Below are 21,932 nucleotides of genomic sequence, written 5' to 3'. Positions count from 1 at the left end.
AGCAGAAGCCTTCCAGGAAAAAAATCTAAAAAAGGCCCAGCAGCCACCACATTTACAACCCTGGGTAATGCTGATTTGAACTCTGCCACCATGACCATCAGTACACACCAAGCTGGGGAGGTGACTCATAAACCTTCACAAAAGCCATTTCTGTTCATTTCTCAGTGAGATATGGCCCAGCTCTGTGCCCAGTTGTAACCACAGACCCCAAGAACTTGTATTTATAGTACTGCCCACAGGAATACTGGACAGCCAGAGGTTCTCTCTCAAAGGCCTGTGATGCAGAGGCAGCACTGCCATGACCTGACTGAGGCAGTGCCACCTTCTCAGACTGCTCACCTCCGCAGTGACCTATCAGAGCAGGAGGGATAATTAACCTTCCTTCTTGCCTCTCCCTTGGCTGCAGAGCTGAATCCCAAACGTTCACAATGCACCTACTGAACCTCACCTACATCTGACCTCCAGGATGAAGCAGCTGCACACAACACTTGTTTCCATCACCCACATTCCAAAAGCAGCAAGTGCAGCAAGATGTAGCAAATCACTTTTTAAGCCATCCCACCTTGGATTTTGAGCTGTTCTTCCCCCTGGCAGCAGCAGAACACACTCACACTGCTGTCTGCCTGCTCCCCTCAGGGTGCAGGGCAACTAAAGCAGGTTTGCAAGCACCACTGGAGGAAAAAAGGAAAGGAGCAGGGGACAAATCTGCAAATCCAGGATGGAGGACATGGACATCAAGGAGGCTCATCACTGACCTGACTGCAGATTCTGTGAACACACAAAGCTCAGGTAAGAGCTGAAGTGACATTTCAAATGAGTGCTTATTTACTGCTTAAGCCTTACCACGGGAACACTGGGAATATGTAAGGAAGTGCATGCAACTCAAGTAATTGTGAAACAGTAAGATTTCACAAATAAAACAATCAGCATTTATTGTTGTATTACAAAACACTTCATATTTTGGCAATATTTTACAGTTTATCCTTTTCCTTCGTAGGGCCTGTTGAAAAGGTATTGGGGGGGGAAAGAAAAAAGAATGTGGAAATTAGGATTAAATTTCAATGTCTTGCTTAAAAAAAAATCCTCCCAAACCACCCCAATCCCTCCCACCAAAATAAAAATCTAGTTTCACTCAATTCCACTATCGAAAGAGGCCATGGGTGAAGCTGCAGGCAAGTTCACTATCAAATGCATCAAGAAGACAAACAAAACATTCACAGTGGTCTTCAGTATGGTCTGTTGCGTTGATCATTTCTGAAATCGTTTCTGGAAGGGAAAGAAAAGGTTCTAAGCAAGTAAAAAATGAAGCAAGTAACAAACAGTCCCTTCAGTCAAACATTTCTAGAATGACGTCTGTGTGCTGCTCTGTGTTTATAGAGTTTATCGAGAAACATTCACAAAACTCAACAGCCGGGTGGAGTGATTCTCTCTGCAAGCTCCTATCTGTAGCTCATATTTTCATGGCAGTTGTACTTGCACATATAAACAACTCCTTTTCCCACAGTCCCTATCAATCCCACAGCCAAGCAAGGGCAAAAGGCTCCTCTTACCTTCCTCCCATTTTGCCCCCATAGCCACCGCCCCGGTCCCCTCCTCGGCCGCCGCGCCCTCGGTAGCCCCGCTCTCCTCCATAGCCACCTCTGCCACGGAAATCTGGGGAAAAACATGGAAATACAGCAGCTTTTTTCACAAAGATACCGGTGATATGGACAGTTTAAACATTTAAGAGGTGTAGCTGGTTTTGCACACCTCCTGATGGACGTGAATCTTCTGGTCTGGGCTCACCACACTGGTTGCAGGAATTCCTGCGAGCGAAGTTCATGTTGCCACAGGACCTGGAACAGACAAGGATTCCCCAGAGTGAGCTGTGCAGATGAAGCACACATGAGACACCCCATCCTAATTAAAACAACACTTACGGGTTAGGACAAACCCAATCACCATTTTTGGGCTCCCCACTTCTACCCTGGAAGCCCCCACCTCTTCCATAGCCACCTCGTGAACCTGCAGACAAAATTATGATCAGAATAAAGTTCTATGAAGTGCACATGATGAACAGGTATCAGAGATTGTCACTGCCTTCAGACCCCAATGACAGACAGATCTTTCACGTGGATGGAGTGTTTAATGCAAATATATTCCCACTATTTATTACAAATTCTTTTTCAGCAGTAAAGGGAAACCTGATCTGCTTCAATTGCCACTGGGTAAATATAAACCCACTACACACATTAATAAAATTTCAGAAAGATTTAACAAGGTATGAGATCAGTTACTTATGGCCAGACTTAGTCACAGGACAAAAATTTAACAATAAAAGAAGTCTGGACCAATCCCAGGATGCCTCTAACACAGGCAGAGGGATAACATTCTTGTTTTCTGCATACAAAATTTAGAACTTTTACACCAAATTAAGTTATTGAAGAATCCTTTTCATCAGCCTACAGAACTAGAATTTGTTGACAGTCACTGCCTAAAGCATGATTCCTGGAAAATGGTAATGAATACCCAGTGGATCACTGACAAAACTGTACATGCAGAGAATCAGGGAGATTGATACAGCCTTGATTAAAGGAATCAGAAATCTAACTGCTGCTCCAAACCAGCAGCAGCTGAATTATGCATCCTGCTTAATCCCAGCTGGAAACAGTATCTCAGGCTTTGCTGTAACAAGCAAATACTCACTGGGAATTGACCCCTATATATGTGGGGCTGGAACAGTTCAACATCCCTCTTACACTTTCTCTTTAAAAGCAACGCTGAGACAAGATCTGGAGACTTTCCAGTTCTAAAGGAAAGCATAAATTCTGTGCTGTCCAGAAGAGATTACAGATTTTAGTTTACTTAACTGGGTTCAATCCTTATTACTCCCTCTCCTGGCAGAATCCCAAAGGCTCATATATTTGATGAATCACTGTTTCAAAGTCAACTCCTCTTTAATAAATCACTCATAGTGAAAAAACATTTAACTGTGCAAAAAAGAAGGATTCTACAGACTTTGGTCCCACCTCGACGCCCGCCACCTCCACCTCCTCTCATGAATTCAGGTCTTCTGGTTGCAAAAGAAACTTTGATAACATTGCCATTGAATTCTTTTCCTGTGGGAGGAGAGAAGGGATCAATACAGCTCCCAACAACACAGCAGCAAGCCCAGCAGAGCAGAAGTGATTTGCACACCCAGACTGAGCACAAAACTGTTGAGACACAGGGAAGCTGCAGTAAATCTCTTAGTTTTGAAAGCACTGGTCCAAAGGTGAGATGGAAACACTGATGTACTTGCTAAACTCTCCACAAACCTATAGAAATTTTAGCTTAAATGACATCTGTAAGCTGCAATTTAAAGACATCAGAACGTCTAAAAGATTTTTGGCCATGCTCATGGGAAGTAGTTTGTGTGTTTGAACTGTCTGTAATTCCACCAAGGCAACAAAGCTTTTGTAGCACTCAACAGCCAACCCAAAACCTAACTGCCAAGTCTATTTAAATAAAGTTCATGGTTTTCAGGGACTGGGTTCTTCATAGTTCCAGTGTTTATCACAGACAAACAGCACTGCACATGTGCCTAATATAGTTGTATTTGCCTTACCCTCTTATACAAAAGTCAATTTGCATTTTATTAGCAAATGCAAATATCAGACAAGCATGCCATGCCAATTTTTTTTAAGCAGTATTATTTCCCACTAGATGTAGAGTATGACCTTTTGTTTCTACTCAGTATCACTAAAATTCAGTGAACACACAAAGTGACAGGAGAATGCACTTTTCCCATACCCCCTTGAGTTCATTACTACAGGAGTGTCATTGTATTTCCTGCAGTCTGAGGAGTTTTATATCAGTATATTTCTGGGATAAATCTGCAATTTTAAAACCTTGTTCTTCACTGTGTATAAACAGAGCACGCAGCACAAGATTGCCATAACCTTTCCCAAATCCTAAAAATGCTCCCACAACACTAAAAATATCAATGCAACACTGCAGGGAATCCCTCCAGCTGCTAACACAGATTACAGCTCTGTTGGTCTAAAGAAGTGACACAAACACCACCACTTGTACCTTGTGTGTGAGTGACTGATGTACAGCAGCAAACTCTCAGTTTCACTGCACATTTTTGGTCTAAATCACTATCTGCTGTTTAATGAAATGAGAGAAATCCAATATACACAAGAAACCATGAAATACAGGTGTTTGTTTAAGAAAAAAACCCCAACTATAACCCAAACCAAAATCCCCGAAAACAAAACCAAAAAAAAACCCAAGCCAAAAGCTACACAAATAGAAGCATTGGGCCTACAAAAAGGCCTACAAAAAAGAAGCAAACCTACTTGATTTGCTTCTTCCACTGCCTGTTAAGACTCTTAAATTGCCAAAGGAACAGGTAACTCTCACCCACCATCAAACCAGTCGATTGCTGCTTTAGCAGAAGGAGGGTCATCAAAAGATACTGTGGCCTCTCCCTTTGGCTTGCCAGTATCCTTGTCTGTGTACAGGTTTATCATGGGTTTGCCAGTCTTTTTGTTGGTCTGAAAAGAAAAGTTGTACACTTGGCATAGCAGAGACACTGGTGAAATCAGTTCAGAGCATAAACTGTAACATTAAGTATTTTTAGTGAGAATATTCTCCTGGAGCTGACCTGCAGAAACACAGGGATTTGATTGAAGGATACTGACTGGCTGTTCTCCATGAAGTAATGATGGGCCCAGTTTTAACAAAAAAATCAGGTCAAGTGCACAAAATCCTAATTTAGAATTGCAGAACCAGAAGCAGCAGCCATAGAACAGAGGAACACATGCTGCAGTACGAGGGTGGCACAATGGATAGAGTGTCAGGGCTATAAAGACTAAAGAAGAGACACAAAGCAATCTAAATGTCACTAGGAGAAAGGTGCGAGTGCTGCCAGCTTACAAATGAGCTGTCAGCTGGGAACTAAGATAAAATATTATCCACAACTGCTGGGGAGTCAGAGAGAACTCTGCCTTGAATGATACCAGGACATTTCCAGTACATCAGCTCCACCAGTTCCCTTCTTCCTTCTGACCCACAATTTCTCATTTCACATACCTTTATGATACCAATCTGTTTGAAATAGTCTGCCACTTGATCTGTTGAAACATCCTCTCCCAGTCCTTGCACGAAGATGGTGTTGTTATCAGAGTTGTCAGACTCTGAATCTGTGGAAAATCAAGCTACATTTACCATGTATTTTTGTGGGAGCAACTGGAGCAATATTTTGAGCTCAGCTCTGTGCTGCCCAGTAGCAGACCCTTAAGTCCCAGAGACATTTTGTGTGAAATAAAAGAGGAGCAGGGAGCTTAAATTCGAGGTTAACACCATCAGCTGAGTACACTGGGCAGCTGACCTGCCTCACACCCAACATTCATGCAGCTGGGCAGCCCAGCCCACCAGAGCAGTGTGTGTTTTAAATAACACAAGCTTAGCAGAAGTCTGATGGCAGTGAAAGCAGCTGCTTGGCTCAAGCACATTCAGAATTCATCAGGGAATTCTTACTTGCTGCATTAACATCCAAAAATTCACATGCACTTTAATGAAATACATCAAGGAAGGCATGCTTTAGCTAGGTTTCTTTTGAGCCATGGGAATTGCAGCCACGTCCATCTTTCTAGACAAACATTTTAAAAGCAGTGACCTAAGAACTACAATCAACTCCCACTCATGGCTTGTTTCCTTACCAGCATCTGATCTCGGTCCATAATCCCTTTGACCTATAACATGGGTTCGACAGAAAAAAAAAAAAAAAAAAAAGAAAGAAGAAAGACTATTTTTAGCACAACACATTCAAGTGACTTTTTTAGCAACAAGAAAATATACAAAGAATGTATGCAATGCATCTAAGATCTAAGACATTAACCAGAGATTTAGAGAATATTTAGATTTAAACGTTCAACAGAAGGTGTCTGTAGGACGTTAACGTGTTCTTTAACTTGCAGCATGTGGCAGTTGCCACACTGATGCTGTGCTGGTGTTTGCTTGCAAATGCTGGTTGTCAAATCACCAAGCAGTTTCCCACTTTTTTTTCTACCTCTAGTACCTTTCTAAGAAGCATTTGTAACAAAAATTAAAACAAGAAAAGAAAAAAAATAATCCGGTGAACGTCACTGTCTCCACAAATTCTTTCATGCAATTTGACAAAGTAGAAAATCCAGTTTATTGCTACAAGTTTGGCTATTAAAACTCGTGAACACACCAGCCTCACCAAAACTCTATAATGCTTCTACTAGATAGTAACAAGATATTGGTGGCTTTTAGATTTATAAAGAATTTCCACTGAAACATTTTTGGATACTCGGCACTTACCACCGTAATTTTTGAAGCCACCACGGTCACCACCACTGCAGAGGAAAAATTGAAGAAATGATTTCTTCCTTAAGTCTCTACGTGCTGAGCCCAAGGCTCAATCTACAGTTAACTGATGACAAGTTGAGAATTACTGTCTGGCAGCTAAAGCACCATGTCTATGTTCTCCTCACTACCCATTCATGTTCAAAGATTAAATTACAAAGAAAAAAAAAAGTCTCTTGGGGTGCTGCACTGGAGGAGAGAAGCCCTAAGGAGTATTTTAAACTAACCCATACACATGTGGTTGGTTCAATACTTTCTCCCATCCCATCAGCCAAAATAACAGCTATTCAAAACTGGGGTTTTAAACAAAAAGTGTTATTTTCATGAAGATTAATGTGGGCTTTAACTGTAGATGTAATTGCTACTGTGGAATAATTAGTACTTTAATACTTTCCTGGAAGTCAAAAGAGCTAAAATTAATCTCTATTGTTATGCATTCATAATAGAGGGGATAAATTAGCAGAATGAGCCATTCTCTGAGCAAGGGTCTGTGGGGACCTACTGTACTACAGCACTTGGCATTACAGAGAAGGTGTGTGTGTATGTGAGCTTCAAAAGCAGAGGCCGTGAAGTTTTATTTCATTCATTCTGAAACCTGTGGCACAAAATGTAGACCAAGTTAAGAGAATACACACATCAATTTTCAAAGGTTAGAAGGGGATTTAAAACAGCTCGTTATGCCTCCAATTATGTGCATGAAAATAAACCCTCACTTGTTTGGTTTTTTTTTTTTTTCCCCACTGGAAAGGTTTGTACTGGAAGGATTTTTCACAACAGCATTTTTAATTGCATCCATGTTATGAACACAAGATAATCAATACTCAGAGCCTTCAGGAAAAATACAACCACTGGATTTTTTTTTTTTTTTAAGTCAGTAATCAAATGTCAGAAGGACTATCTCATACTTCCATGTACAACTGCCTGCTTCTCCTCCTCGTCCTGAGGGACACAGCTGCCACCTCAAAATCAGGCAGGACCACCTAATCCCAAGAGCTTTCTCACCAGGATAAAGGCAGTGTGAGCTCAAACCCAGCTGCAGAGAACTATCTCCAGCCCCTGGAGCTATTGTGCCTCTTTACCAAAACACTTTGTGTTAATTCCACCTGTCTGCTCACACATCAGAGTCCAAACAGGGCACACAAGCACCCACCAAAAGGCAATGAAGTAAAATTAGAGAGTCATTTCTTTGGCACTCTGTCCATCAGTTACAGCAAATGGAAATTAACAAATGGAAGCTGCTGATATTTAATATTTATGAGAGGAAATCTGCCCAAAGTGAGGACCAAATAAGGTTGCAACAGGTTATTATTAAACCTGGATTAAGAGACACCCTTTGGAGGGTGACTTACGTTCTGGGACAATTTGGAACAACACGTATCACTTTTGCTGGGACTTTTCTTAAAATAATTTTTTTCTGCAAATTTTATTGCTGTTCCACAGAAGAAATCTGAATGCTAAAATGCAGTGTCATTGATTCATTAATTCACTCTGCTCATTAAAGATTTTACATGCAGCATCAGTGCTGGTCTTTACTCAAAGCTGTCTGTTTTCAAGGACTGATGATTAAGAACACAATGGTGATGATAAAATTTACTGTAAATACCTTTCTGCCACCTCCAATTCACTTCAGCTAAAAAAAAAAACTTCATTATGACACAACAACTTTTAGTAGGATGCCTGTTTCTCTGGGATTTTAACACAGCAACAACAACAGTGAACAATAACAACCATTAAAATGTTATGAAAATTTTCCAACCCCAGATTATGGTCCCAGCTCATCAGCAATATCCAGAACAAACACATTTTCTGATGTGGAAGACTATGGCAGTTAGAAAACCCCAACCATCTAAAATCTCCCACAAAGTAAGTTTGTGTCAACACAACCAGGATTTTGCTGGAAGTGAGGGTTTTGTAGGACGCTGGGGTGAAAATGTGTGCACCATCATCCTGAGAAGTTGGAGTTGAATATACAGAATGTAAAGGAAGTCACAGTCCAATGCCTTAATTCTGTGATACAGCAGTTCTGCACCCTGCACTAATGAGTGCAACCAGTAATTTTAATTAGTTTCTTAATTAATGTCTACAGCAATACGTTTTTGCCCAAGTATGCCTCAGCATGCTGTCTTCTGCTTAGTCTCACATGACCAACCCAACAAAAATCTGGAACAATCTACTGATAAATACCTTTGATGATGGATGAATGCTTTCCCACATTTTTATGTGGCATTTGATATGTGATTTATGAAGCTGCAGTTTGTTACCTTCCTGCAACTGCTGGGCAAAGCTAGCCAAGATTCCCTGGGATCAGGCAGATATCCTGCAGCAAGTCAAACACAAAAACTGCAAAGCAGCTGATGCCACAGTCTCAGATTTACCTCTCACTGAGACCCAAAATTCAACCTCAGCAACTGAATTAGTTCCCACATTATTGTCTTAAACACGTGGAAAACACAACTGCAGCATTTCACAGCCCGCTGCTTTACCAGGCCTGCACACAGACCTCAGAGATGTGTGACCAGATGGATTCTGGAGTCTTAATATCCTATGTCAGGAACATGAACAGGCAGTTAAAATTCAGCAGTGCCACCAGCTGAGGTAATAACTAAGAGGCTGAACTGCAGGCAGCCAGGATGTGACAAGGCACCACACGGTGCGTGAACTCGTTGCTATGAAAGAGAAGTCCTCAGCTGTTCTTTTTTCCCATATTCAATCACAGATTTATCATCCCCTACGAGTCTGTAACTGGACTTCATCTGGATATTGCTTAATCCAGCTGGGAACAGCTCTTTAAGTTGAAGTACAGGTAATATGGGGAGCTCAACATACAAGAAATATAGTTTTATAAATATCAGATATTGGCAGAAGCAGCACTAAGAATTCAGGGACCAAATTTCAGTCTCCAACGTGTATCTGTCACACCAAATGTGTCTCTAACACCTAAGAGTGTATTTTACAAACAAGAGAGGAATATTTAGTGCACCAACAGATGGGGTTTTTCCCTTGCTTGTATTTATTGCCTCTGTTCACATTTTTCCAAAGTCTCCATAAGGCTAAGCTCAAGCATATCTGTTACAAATCAAAATACTAATTCTGAACACAAACCACAGTTGTAAAACACATCTGCATTGTGCTGTAGTTTCTTTCTATCACACTAATTCCCCCTCCTAATAGCTGATACAACAATTAAGCTGCATAGGTAGCTTTTGTTTATAGTAGGTCACCATAAATCTGCACAAGAGATAAAAAATACTCTATGCTGAGCAAAATCAGGATTTCTATGACAAATCCTAACACAATGGCAAATCCTTTCTAAACTGCATGTCTGTGGTTCCCCCAGCACAGTCTGTGTGAGCAGAGCCAAAAGCAAAGCTTCTCTCACCTGCTTTGTCTGCTCCTGTGTTTCCCACTTACAGCTTTAACCAAAACAGTTCAGTCCCTCAGCCACAGTAACCATTAATTCTTGTTTTTCAGATGAGGACTCTGAAAAGCTTGGGTGAATATCTTAAAGTAGAACTATGCGTTCTCAAGACCAGCTGTTCCTGCTTTCTAACCAAAAGATGACACTCTTGAAGGAAAGGGAAGTATCTTACTTCTTAACCAGAATAAAAATTAATGAGATCATCAATTTTTCAAACTTCAAAGCAATAGGGTGGGGAAATTCTACTAAAATCCCCAAAGATGCAAATCAAGATAATTTAAAAAATTTCAAGGATAATTCTGAAACCTAAGCTATTAAAACTAAAATGTGAACTTATGACACATGACAAAATGTGTGTTCTTTACTGGACCAATATCAGCTAAGAAATCTGAACAGGAATTTCTCAAAAGATATTTTCTTTTCAGTACTGGATGACTTTCCACAGGCACAAAAGAAAAATGAGTGCTGAAAGCATTCAAGTACAGGACCTGTCTAAGTCCTTCTGGTTTTCAGATTAAAACTACACCTCTAAAGCTGCATCAAGTTCTCCCTGTGTCTAAATGTCAGTCAAAAAAGAATTATTATTAGCTAAGAATAAGAGATTCATTCATTGTGGCCTCACATTTGATATCTATTTGTAAAGTCAAGCAGCAATTTTTACATGTCATTTTCTAAGCACTATAAAAATCAAAGCCTCCATTATTACTATTACTCCCCAGAAGTGTCCCAGGCCAGGCTGGATGGAGCTCTGAGCTCCCTGGGATGGTGGAAGGTGTCCCTGCCCATGGCAGAGGGTGAGAGGGTGGAACAAGGTGATTTTTGAGGTCACTTCCAACTCCAAACCATTTTGGAATTCTGTGATTACAGCATTATTGAAGTATCTGTGCAGGCAAGATTTTTAAATTATCTCCTGATAGCTATGGAATTTCCATGGTTTAGCATCAAAAAGGGCCCAGAACAACTGAAAATGGTGGCTACTGAACATCAACCTGATATTCCTCCATGTATTTCCCCCCAAGAAATAGATAAATAAATAAGAGAAACCCAAGTATATAAGCCCTCCAAAGAACCCCTACCCTTAAACCCCACATTTTCACAGGACTGAACATGATTTCTTACCTTCTTACAAGTTATTTTCCCCTTCATTATAGAGTTTGTTATTTAATTTAATCTTTTAGACTTGTCTAATAAGCATAGCTGGTAAAATACATATGTCAGGAGGAGACTCCTCTGTCATAGTTATGCAAAAAGACTGAATAAAGATATATGACACTGTAGTTCCAGAAAAATTCCACAAAAATACCATTAAAGCCAACATCACTTAACAGAAGCAGACAGAATTCCTAACAAAAGCCTTCCCACTTCCCTGAATTTTCCTCCACTTCTTCATATTCACTTGCCCTCTTCCCCTTCTTTTGGTTTCCCAGTTCAGTGAAGCTCCATGAGCTACATGGATGAGTGAGCAAAAGTTTCCTTACATTTTGGAAAAATATGGCAAGAGGCTTTATTTTCACAGACATTGATACATTTGACTTTATCTTGCAAAGACCCAAGTTTGTTTCAAAGTGACAAAATCTATCAGCAGTGTGTTTTTTGAAGCTCACATTCATTGCTATTATTGGAAAGGGCTTGGCTATAAAGGTTTTTTTAAAAAAACAGGTTTTGTCACAGGAATATGAAAAATCTTCACCCACAAATAAAATCTAATTTTAAAAAAGGTTTAGCTTTAACTGAAAATTCAAATTAACTTAGAAATTATTTTGCTTGTTATTTATGTTTTATGTGAGGTCTTATATATTATAGAATTCTTTACTATATATATTTATCTTTGTTTTTAGTATATAAATTTGTCTTTATTATTAAAAGTATTACAGAAAAATATGCATTACGTTTATATTATATAAAACCCCAGCAAACACAAAACAACACTAATATGATTTTCTAATTGTGCTACCACACCTAATTAGAAGAGGTAAAATCCTCCTACATCATTATAAACAAACCATTAAGGACAATTTAGGAGCATCTCAGAAGCAGAGAGAGTTTAAATACCATTTGAAAATAAATACCTTTAAAAGTAACTGAGTAGCGGATTATTTTATTTAAATCAGATCAGTTCCAACAGAAAACACTGTATAATTATAGAGTTTTTCATCAGGAGTTTAGGAATAACCCAGAGCTGTGCAGCCTTTTGAAAGGTAAGTGGTGCTGACAAGCAACACCTCAAAGCTCTCTGGAAGCTTCAACGTTCCTGCCCTGCATCAGTGAGCCCTGTGCACCTCCAGCCACTCAGAGGGACACAAAGGGGAGCCAGTTGTGGGAGTTATTAATAAATAATATGTCATATGTTTAATTCAGTAGGCTTTAAAGCCAAGGTCCTAATTACAGACCTCTGCATGAAATCATCTGCAAGCACAGAATTAAATATGTGCATTAATTTTCTTGACAGTACAGGGCCTGAGGCAATGGGGAAAGGGGTGACAGCATTGTTAGCATTTCAGATCTACCCAAAATTAACGTGTTTAGACTGGCAAATAAATCAATAATAAAAGATGCGTATTTTAACAGAAGTTTAAAATTGCAAAAAAAAAAAGCAACAAAGAACAAGTAATGTTACTACTAAATTATTCAAGGCCAAAGCACATTTTTTCCCTGGTAAAATGTGAGCTACCTTAGGTAAGAATTTTATACATTTTTCTCAGTCACTGGCTGTTGGTTTTCTTGTCACTGAAAACAAGAGATGGGCTGGGGCAGTTTTTATATTGCAACTCATGCAAATAAAATGCAGCTGTGTGTCAAAACAATCAAATGCTTGGTCTCAATCTATGTGAATCTAAAAGCTGCTCCCTTAGGCAAAACCCATTTCTGTGCAGTGCAGAAAGGTTTATTTTTAGAAACCTTTCGGTTTTGGAAATCTAAACCTGAACCACCTTAGGAATAGACATATAATAAACAAAAATGAAAAGCAGCTAAATAATAATAGGAAACAAGGGTAAGGAGCTGCAGGCACTGGAATGAGATCACTTACCTATATCCAGACATATGACCTCTTCCATCCATGTCATATCCCCCTCTACCTCCTCCCTGTGACCCGCCATATCCTCTATTATCTTCTCCATACCTGCTCTTTTCGCGGCGATCATCTGCGAGAATGAGTCAAAGCAAACACAAAAAGTCAGCTGTAGTGCAAGCTGCAGCACAGTGAAAATTCACACCCTGGAATTCCCACCTCCTCTTCATTAACTCTGCCATTTATATCTGAGATCTATCAGCTCCTAAATCTCTCTGACATGCTCTGTGCCAAAAAAAAACAAAACAAAAAAAGCCCAAACTTTGCTCCATTATCTCCCTTGTCTTTCAGGGTCACTGAGTATATCAGAATGTAGAAAACACTCTGTAATTACACTCCATTTCCCAAACATTAAACACATCTTGTCTAAAACACACTTTCCACTGGATTTTCATACAGCCCTCCCAGCTTGCAAAAGACATCACTGAAGACAGAACAAGGATAAATAGAGTGGGTTGTGCTGCTGGTGTGAAGTTAATGCAGAAAAAAAGGCTCCATCTTAAACTTCTCCTTCTATCTCACAATTCACCTACACAGCATAAAGCTGGAATGTGAAGTGCAAAAGCTCCTCATGGCTGATCAAGACATGTCACCCTCGTGCAGGAAGAGGGTTCAAAATAGCTTGGGAAAAAAAATTCCATCAAAAATTTGCAGAACTCATGGACAGAGACTCTGCAAGGTTGTTCTAACATACTTAAATTCAACCGTTTTGGGAGCCCAAAAGATTTTAATCTCCCTCTAATAGAACTTTTGAAAGTCTTAACAAATAAAACATCCCCATGAATATCAACATGGAGAAGAATTTAACCATTCATCACATCAGCTGCTTGCAGAAGGAAATCCAACCATTTCACAGAGCTCCTGCTCAATTTTATTAGCCAATACCGAATTCAAGCTGTGAATTTTACCTTGGTTGTTGTGGCTATAGCTTCCCTTCTGAGACTGGTAGGATTGCTGGGAGTGGCCATATGAGCTTTGGTGCTGGTTATAGCCTGACTTTTGGTCATAAGAGCTCTGGTGGCCATAGCCTGACTGCTGGTCATATGAGCCTTGGTGGCCATAGCCCGACTGCTGGTCATAGGAGCTCGACTGCTGGTCGTAAGAGTCTTGGTTTTGTCCATAGCTTGACTGCTGGTCATAAGAGCTTTGGTGCTGACCATAGTTTGACTTTTGTTCATAAGAGCCTCTTCCACTTAAAACAAACAGAATTTGAATTAATAGATAAATGTTCACAGAGCAGACAGCAAATTAATGAACAGCTGAAAATCCGTGACGTTGCTAAAATGTCCTAATTGCAGTTACCTCTTTACATAACTTACATCATTCCCCTCACATGTCCCAGTCCAACATTTGCTTTTCCCCCCTCTCCCAACACCATCCCTGGCTGATGGAGCCTGTGACCTGCTAAACACCAAATCCTTCCCTCTGCACCTGCAGGCCAGAACATCAGTGCTCATGTTGTATAGTGCAGCTGAGACTTGCCGCCTAAAAAATCCCAGGATTTGACTTTATTGAATCGCAACTTCTCTTCTTTTGGGCATTCTACAGTTTATCAAGAATTTTTCTAACTGTTCTGGTAACATACCTGTGGTTCTTTTCACTTCAGTGCCATCTACACTACCTCAGCAACCCTCATCAGAAACACTGACCAGTATCACATCCAGGATTCTCCAACACAATGCAAAAACAGCTCTACATTCCATGAGGGAGTCATAAATCTCCTCCAAGATTAAGATTAATAACTTTAGAGCAACCACAAGGGAATCTCACCTACACCACACTTGCATCTGAAGTAGAAACTGAAGTATTTTGAAAATCTAGATATATGAGAGCATAGTTCTCTCAGCCTTTCATGGCAAGGCATATAATATAGATTTATGAGAAATAAATTGCATCCAGGGAACACTGGCTGTTACCCATTCCTTTGTTTTCCCCCAGGTACTTAGTTGTGCCTTAGCTGTCTTATTTTTCCAGTAACTGAAAAGAATCTCTGACTCCTGCCACGCTTTCTTCTCTTCCCCCTCCCTGCTTCTACCCTTTATTGAAAGACGAGGCACTAGATCTGCCACTCTCCAGTCTTTGGGAATCTTACTTGCTAGTGAAAGTATCTCAGAAAAAGGGGGAAAAAATACAAGAGCCTCCAGAAAGTTTCCCCCAGCTTTTCAAAGCACTTTCAGATCCAGTGCACTGGGTCTAAGCAATCCCAAAATATCTCAACTGTGTAAATACCATTTAATCTGCTCTCCCCCACTTCTAGCCTAGATCCCAGCTTTAACCTTGCTAATCCCAGTGGTAAACAGCTTGTGAAGATTTTTGTTATTATCTTCACTTCAAAAAAGTCAGCTCTGCTTTAGCCTTTGCACCTTTACTAACAAAGGAAGCAATTTTGAAGGCATCCACTATTTGCTGCCTTCCCTTGGCTCCCCTAGGATGTGACAGCTGCAGTTTTGTGGCCACCCTCTTCAAAGTTGCTGCCTTCTCTTTATTTGTTACAACTTTTCTACACTGAGAGGCTTCCCTTCAAGGTCTTTTCATTTTCTAGATCACAACTGGTTGGAGGACCTATGTGCTGTATTTTTATTTTACTGAACAGCTACAGAGTTAAAAACTACATTATTAACTCTGTACAGCTCCAACAAATACTCAGAAAACAAAGCAAAATAAAACTTAATTGTGGACCTGCCTTTGTTATGGCAGCAAAAATGACATCTGAGTGAAAGCATCTATTGCCGGCAGATTAAGATTATTTTTTTTTTAAATATTAAAATGTTTTATAGTAAGAACTACAAAACCAGAAACCAAGTAGAGGTTTGCTCAAGACCAGATTGTTTTATCACCTTGCAAAAAATACAAAACCATTTGGACCTTGGACACAAGAATGAGGTTTAGTACTCAACAGAGTCTTTAAAAGAGGTCACATGATCCTCAGTAAAGCTCTAACACAAGCAGTAACCTCGGGGTGGAGGCACAAAGCTTGTAAAGCAGACACTGAAGGTATTCTAACATTAAGTGGCCTTTTAAGTCATTTTGAGAAGTTAGGTTGTACTTTCCAACATACTTTCAAAGTTGTATCATTAATCCTCCTGAAATTGAATCCAATACAACATCACAAGTAAAATACATTTGCAATAGCAGAGTGCAGCATGCAGGTGAACTTTTAATTTCCTGATGAGGATACAAATCCACAATGTTCTGAGAACTCTACTTTTGGAAAACCAAAATGTAATTCTTAAATGACATTTCTGAATCCTCTCTCTTTCAAGAAAAGGCATTCTGAGCCAGATAAGCAGCCTGCAATCTGAGAGCAGCTAAGAGTTCCCTTGCTAAGAGCTTATTTGAAGTTAATAAAAGAGCACTGTAAGTTTATACAAAAGAATGTGACTGGAGAGGGATTTGATAAGTCCTTCTCCAAACCAAAACACTCTGCCAAGTCCATTCTTCATTGTAGCCACGATCCAAAGACTTTCTAAAGTGTCACCATCCAGCCTCACTTCAAAACAACTTCAGCCATCCTTCTTACATAAAGAAATACTCTACCTCCTGTCCGTTCTGACATTAAAAATGTTTCAAGGATGCAGATCTTCAAATATTTGTCTTTTTCTCAGCAATGTTAGCAAGAAATATGTTACAGCTCTAGTTAAGAATGCACAACTACTAGACAATACTTTAAACAGATACTGGTAAACTCAGCTTCCTTACCCTCTGGATGAGCCTTTCTGCTGCCCCTGGCTGCCATAGGACTGCTGGTTGTATGAGCTCTGATTCTGATTTTCATAATTGGATTCATCATCATATCCCTGGGAATCTTGTCCATAACCTGGAAACCGAGGAAGAAATTTTTTAGTCAATATTCACCTTTTAAATCCTGCCAATGATTGTAACAAGCTAGCCAAACCTGATTGATTTTGTCCATAGTTCCCATGATAGCTTCCATAGTTCTGTCCATAGGAGGAATTGTCTCCACTCTGCCCATAACCAGAATATCCCTGTAATTTCAAGAATGTACTCAAGTAAGTGTAACTTCCACAGCAGCAAATTACAGTTTTCCTTGGCTAGACACAAGGGCAAACATCAAGCACAGCTGAGACTGGAATTCTTCCTGGCCCAGGAGCAATTATTTTCTCTCAAGGAACATCTGCTTTGAAAGCCACAGTGGTTTTTTTCAACATACCTGTCCTTGTCCATAATTCTGACTGCTCTGATTGCCATAGGATGAGTAGCTGGAAGAGAAAAATGCATTTAGGAAATGCTTAGAGTGTCCTCCACACAGGTTGGAAAGTAAAGGTATTTTTGGTATCTCTAAGCTTCTCTTTATTCCAGAATAGGTGTTTAATCAAAGTACTGCAGCTCCAGGCATATTAAAACTGCATCAATGAATTAATGGTTGACTGTCAGAAGCCAGAAGAGCTTATTTTAATTTCTGCTGTGTTTCAAATATAAATTTTAAGTACATGAAACCTGGATTTGCTGTAATTTTATATTATACTTACTCATTATTCTGCCTCTTTTAGCCTTCATGAACTGACAGAAGCAGCAGGTGCTGAAACTCATCACACTGAGAGACAAACCCCAACTCAGGCAGTGCTACATGCACAAACCCTCATGATCTTCATTAGCACAGACAGCATTAGCCACGATTTTTATACTTCCATAAAAACACTTGTCTCAATGATTAAAAAACGCCCTGCAGCCTTGAGCCATATAACAAATATAACCTTTGGCTAAAATCTTAGTGAACAGCTTAAGGTAGTCACATGAAAAGTATTTCTCTATATTCATGTCATTTTAATAGTTCTTGCTATTACAAGATGTCATTCCAATTTACCTCCATTTACATTACATGATTATTGTCTTCTTTTCAGGAATATAGGCTGATTTCTCATGTTTTTTAAGACACCTTGAGTGAGGCCCAGGTGCAAGCTTTCTGCATCCTTAATTCCAAAAACCTATCAATACTCTACCCTGAACAATCAGTCATCATGCTGGGAATACTAAATGGTCTTTTAGCTTGCAGATGTAATTGCTAACAGCAAAACAAAAATCCTCACATACCTCTGCTGGCCCCCAGACTGACTGTAACTTCCAGAATCTAGAAAAAGAAATAAGTCATAATGAGATTTTCCAATGAACATTTTTATTCTCTACTTACCAGAGGAGAAAATTTGGGGAGAGGGAGAAAGGTTCAAGTACACTGGATATTACAACTATTACCCCTGCAGAATGAAGCTTCCTTATTATTAACAAAAGAGAAAATATTAAGACTGAAATGACAGCAGCACAAGGTTTGGGGGATACCACACACTTGGAAATGTCCCTTTTGAAAGACCTGAATTCTGTTTTCAAGGAGTCTTTTCGAACACCCAGAAATGTACAACCCCTCCAATGGTTATGGAGTACAGTGCCATCATCAATGAGCAGAATGCAGCAGCTTAATTAATCATGCAAAACTAAGTAGGTCAGTGCAGCTGAACCCCTTTTTGAGATGCTCTGCTGAGCTAAAGGCCACAAATGCAGGCAGAATGGGAGATGAAAAATCAGGGATGGAGAAGCCACGACACTTCCCTCTGCTCACACTGCAAAAGGAAAAACCCAGCTGAGAGCTCAGCAGCACGTGACAGATGCAGCACACAGAACACACACACACACTGCTCCAGCAGCCTCCCATCCATCCCAATCCCAGCCCTGCAGAGCTTCCTCACATCCCACTCTGCTCCCTGCCCTTCCAGCCCCTGCACTGCTCAGGTTCATCCATCTCACTTCATGGGCAGGAGCCTCAAACTGCTTGAAATCCTCACCTTCTTGTCAAAATCTATCATTCTGGGTAAGCCCTGCAATTTTTCTCTTCAATCACACCGAGAATATGTATAAATACCCTTGTGCCATGGTCTAATAAAATCTATCAGGAGCTTCTCATCCCCAACGTCACCCTTTCCCCCACATTCTCTCTCCAGCCTTTATCCCCACAAGTGCCTAAAATGCTGACAACGAGAATTAATTACAAGGCAGGGTAAATGTCATAAATGACTGCAACCATTTTCCAATCAAAACACTCATCAGATTGCTGAATCTGCTCATTATACCCCCTCAGCAGGTTATAAATCCAATCCTGCCAGTGGTTACACAGACATTTAACCAGAGCTTTGATGAGGGCATCACCTGAGGTGATGGATGTCAGCTAGGGAGGGTATCACCCGAGATAATCAGACACGAAGCAGCATTTTTAATTGTAAAGGAGCTCCTCAAAGCAACACAAAGCATCAAATGTCATATTCTGTAACAGAAACATTGACCAAACGCTGCCATGAGATGAAAGGTTAAATTTCACATGCCCTATAAAGCACCTTCACTTAGATGTGAATTTTTTGTCCTTTTGCACTGCTACACAAATATTTCATTGCTTTTTTTCATATTGAAAAGCAATTAAAACCCAATGTAGAGATGTAGTTCCAGTTTGTTTTTAAGGGGTAAGGTAAAATTTTTAAACAGTTTCCATTTAAATTATCACGAAGATTACTGTTAAATAGGAAACCACACTATGAAACATGGTTGTGGTTTAACTCTAACATTTATATGCTATTAATGCTGCTAATTAAAAAATATTAATGGTTGTACCAGAAAATTCTTGACTAAGGACGTAACTAGCTATAAATTTAAGAACTGCACTTAATCTCCTTAGCTTCTCCTTAACAAACTTCCACCAAACCACAACATTTCGGAAAAAAAATGAAAACAACCAGATAAGGAGCCTGTAAAATATGAAAACATTCAATGAGAGGAATTTCCTTTATTTATACATCCTCTGCTGGATCCCTTACAACCTTCTGATCAATTTATTTTCATGGGCTCATTGGGGACAAGAGTCTGTAAGGAATTTGAAAAAAAACAGTTTGTTCTGGAAATTCCTACCTTTTTTTTTTTTTCCTGAATGTTTAAAAAGTCCATGGAAAGATTTCCTGTTGATGAAGTGGAACACAGCAGCCTAATCACCTTGCACTAGTCAGGAGGTTTATTCCTCTCAAGATAGGTTTATTCCCCTCAACAATCTGCTGTGTACATTTGAAAACTGACGTTCTCTTAGGAAGTAATTCATATAAAGAAGCAGCACTGCCTCTAAGTATCCTCCAAAGGAAAACAACCTGATGTTTGAACATCACTAAAAAGAGGGGAGACACTCAAGTGGCTTGACTGGTCAGTAGCTGACAGATGGGGGAAAGTGGATGTAGTTTTCCACCAAGCTTTATTCATTAAGTAGAAAAATTCGTGATTTGGATTAATTTTAGTACCTCTGGACACATTTCCTTTTCCTGGTTCACAACTGCTCTTGAATGAAAGGATTCCTTTACCAGCCCTGGCTTTGTTTGTATTGTCTATCACTCACACACGCAGCACGAGACAACGCCAAAATGGCTCGGCCACAACAAAACATGGCTCGCTCCACAAAGCACGGCCAGCCTCGGCATGCCTCCTCCCACTCTGGGATACACCAGCATCCACCTATCCGAGGCTTCACAGGGGCAGCACAGCCGGGGGACACAACCATCCACACCTCAAAGGGGACGAGGAAACAGCACGTTGTGCTTGGAGAGGCCCCAGGAGAGGCTGGGCTGTGTCACCGGGGAGGCAGGATCCTGCTTCTGGGCTCAACTAAAGCCCCCGCTAGAAAACAATCCCAGCCAGGGGGGGGTTTAAGCCCGCAGCAGGGAGTGCAAAGCTCCGCACTTCACCCTGTGTGAAGAGCACAGAGGGCAGAGCAGAGGCAGCACACACTGGGACACAAAAGTGGCTCCCCTGCTGCGGGGTGGGGAGGGCATTTCCCATGCTAAAGAGGGGCAAGACCCAAGGGAGGAAGTGCCTGCATTCCATGGGGGGGTCCTGATCCAAAGGGGGAGCACAAAAACCACGTTATGGAGAGGGGCACGACCCAAAGGTGATCCACATCTCACACCGGGATGGGGTGTGGGGGGGAACCACAACTCAAACTCGGGGTCCACACAGGGGAAGGGCTGTGACCCAAGAGCGGGGAGCTTCCATCTCACACAGGGGAGAAGGGTACACAACCCAAAATTGGAGGGAGTCTACAGTGAGGGCCATGAACCAAAATGGGGCCCAGATCTCACACACGGGAGGGTAACACGACCCAAGGCGGGAAGGCCTACCCTGGGAAGGATGAACCAAAATGAGGCCCAGACGTCACACTGGAGGGGCTGTGGCATAGCCCAAACGGGGGCTCACACACGCCCAGACCCCAGAATGGGGGGTGCTGCACCTCGCTCACCATCCGAGCACAAGACTCCAAAGGCGCCCTGTCCCCACGGCCTAAAGCCCCACGGCCCCCCACTGCGACACGGGTGGGGGGCGCGCCCGCCAGGCCACGCCCCCGCGCCTCAAGGGGCGTGACCCGAGCGGCTCGCGCAGCGGGGCTCCCCGGGGAGGGGGCGTGGCCTCAGCCGAAGGGGGCGTGTCCAGGGGGCCACCGGCGGGGGCGTGGTTCCCCTCCCCCTCACCGAGCGCAAGGGGGGGGGGGGGGGGCGTGAGGGAAAAAGCGGGCGCGTCCCCCGCAACATGGCCGCGGCCTTTCCCAACGTGCGCCACATGGCGCTCGCGCCGCCCGCCCTCCCGCGCCCCACCGCGCCCGCTGCTCGGCGGCGGGAAGCGGAGCCGCCGCTGCCCGCTGAGCCCGGCGGGGCTGGCGGCACCTACCCGAAGCCATGGCGGCGGCGCTGAGGGGCGGAGGGAACGGAAGGAGCGCAGGGACCGACCCGCCCGCCGCGCCGGCCGCGCGCACACTGAAGCACCCGCAGCTCGCGCGGACTGCGGGGCAGCGCGGCCAATCAGCGCGCGCGGCGCCTACCACTGGCTGGGGAAGCGGGGGGGAGCTGGTGGGCAGGGCCGTGCCAAGGTACAGCGCACGGGGGGAGGGTTGTACCAAGGGGAAGGGGTGAGAGGCTGTGCGGGCACAGCGGGGATCGCGTCAAAGGATTCCATTAATTTGATTAATAAAGGTGTAGGGCACGCTTAGGGTGCACAGAGAGAAATGCGGGGGGTTTGCACGCTTTCCACACCAGCAGCCCCACTGTTCCTCTCAGT

At 41.9% G+C, this 21,932-nt stretch overlaps 1 protein-coding gene across 1 annotated transcript; it reads right to left on the bottom strand.

Annotated features, from left to right (window-relative positions):
* Positions 1-906: 906 nt before the first annotated feature.
* TAF15 (TATA-box binding protein associated factor 15) lies at positions 907-21,661 on the bottom strand. Its single transcript, XM_066333235.1, has 16 exons — positions 21,546-21,661; positions 17,898-17,934; positions 17,017-17,065; positions 16,741-16,831; positions 16,545-16,662; positions 13,754-14,037; positions 12,804-12,918; positions 6,313-6,347; positions 5,688-5,720; positions 5,059-5,168; positions 4,391-4,520; positions 3,009-3,098; positions 1,920-2,004; positions 1,750-1,835; positions 1,551-1,653; positions 907-1,266 (listed from the first exon to the last, which is right to left on the bottom strand). Exons 1-16 carry the CDS (start codon positions 21,553-21,555, stop codon positions 1,227-1,229), a joined length of 1,416 nt encoding a protein of 471 aa, XP_066189332.1. The 5' UTR covers positions 21,556-21,661; the 3' UTR covers positions 907-1,226.
* Positions 21,662-21,932: the final 271 nt, after the last annotated feature.

The sequence above is a fragment of the Sylvia atricapilla genome, chromosome 20, assembly GCF_009819655.1.
Source record: "Sylvia atricapilla isolate bSylAtr1 chromosome 20, bSylAtr1.pri, whole genome shotgun sequence".
Taxonomy (NCBI): Eukaryota; Metazoa; Chordata; class Aves; order Passeriformes; family Sylviidae; genus Sylvia; species Sylvia atricapilla.
This window is presented reverse-complemented; position numbering and strand designations above follow the sequence as displayed.

Bases quoted from the DNA above. Each gene is read 5' to 3' on its own strand.
- TAF15 (XM_066333235.1), bottom strand. The intron at 14,038-16,544 runs GTAAGGAAGCTG...GTTTGTTTTAAG, and splicing joins CAGAAAGGCTCATCCAGAGG to TGGAAGAGGCTCTTATGAAC. The intron at 1,654-1,749 runs GTGTGCAAAACC...GTTTTTCCCCAG, and splicing joins AGATTCACGTCCATCAGGAG to ATTTCCGTGGCAGAGGTGGC.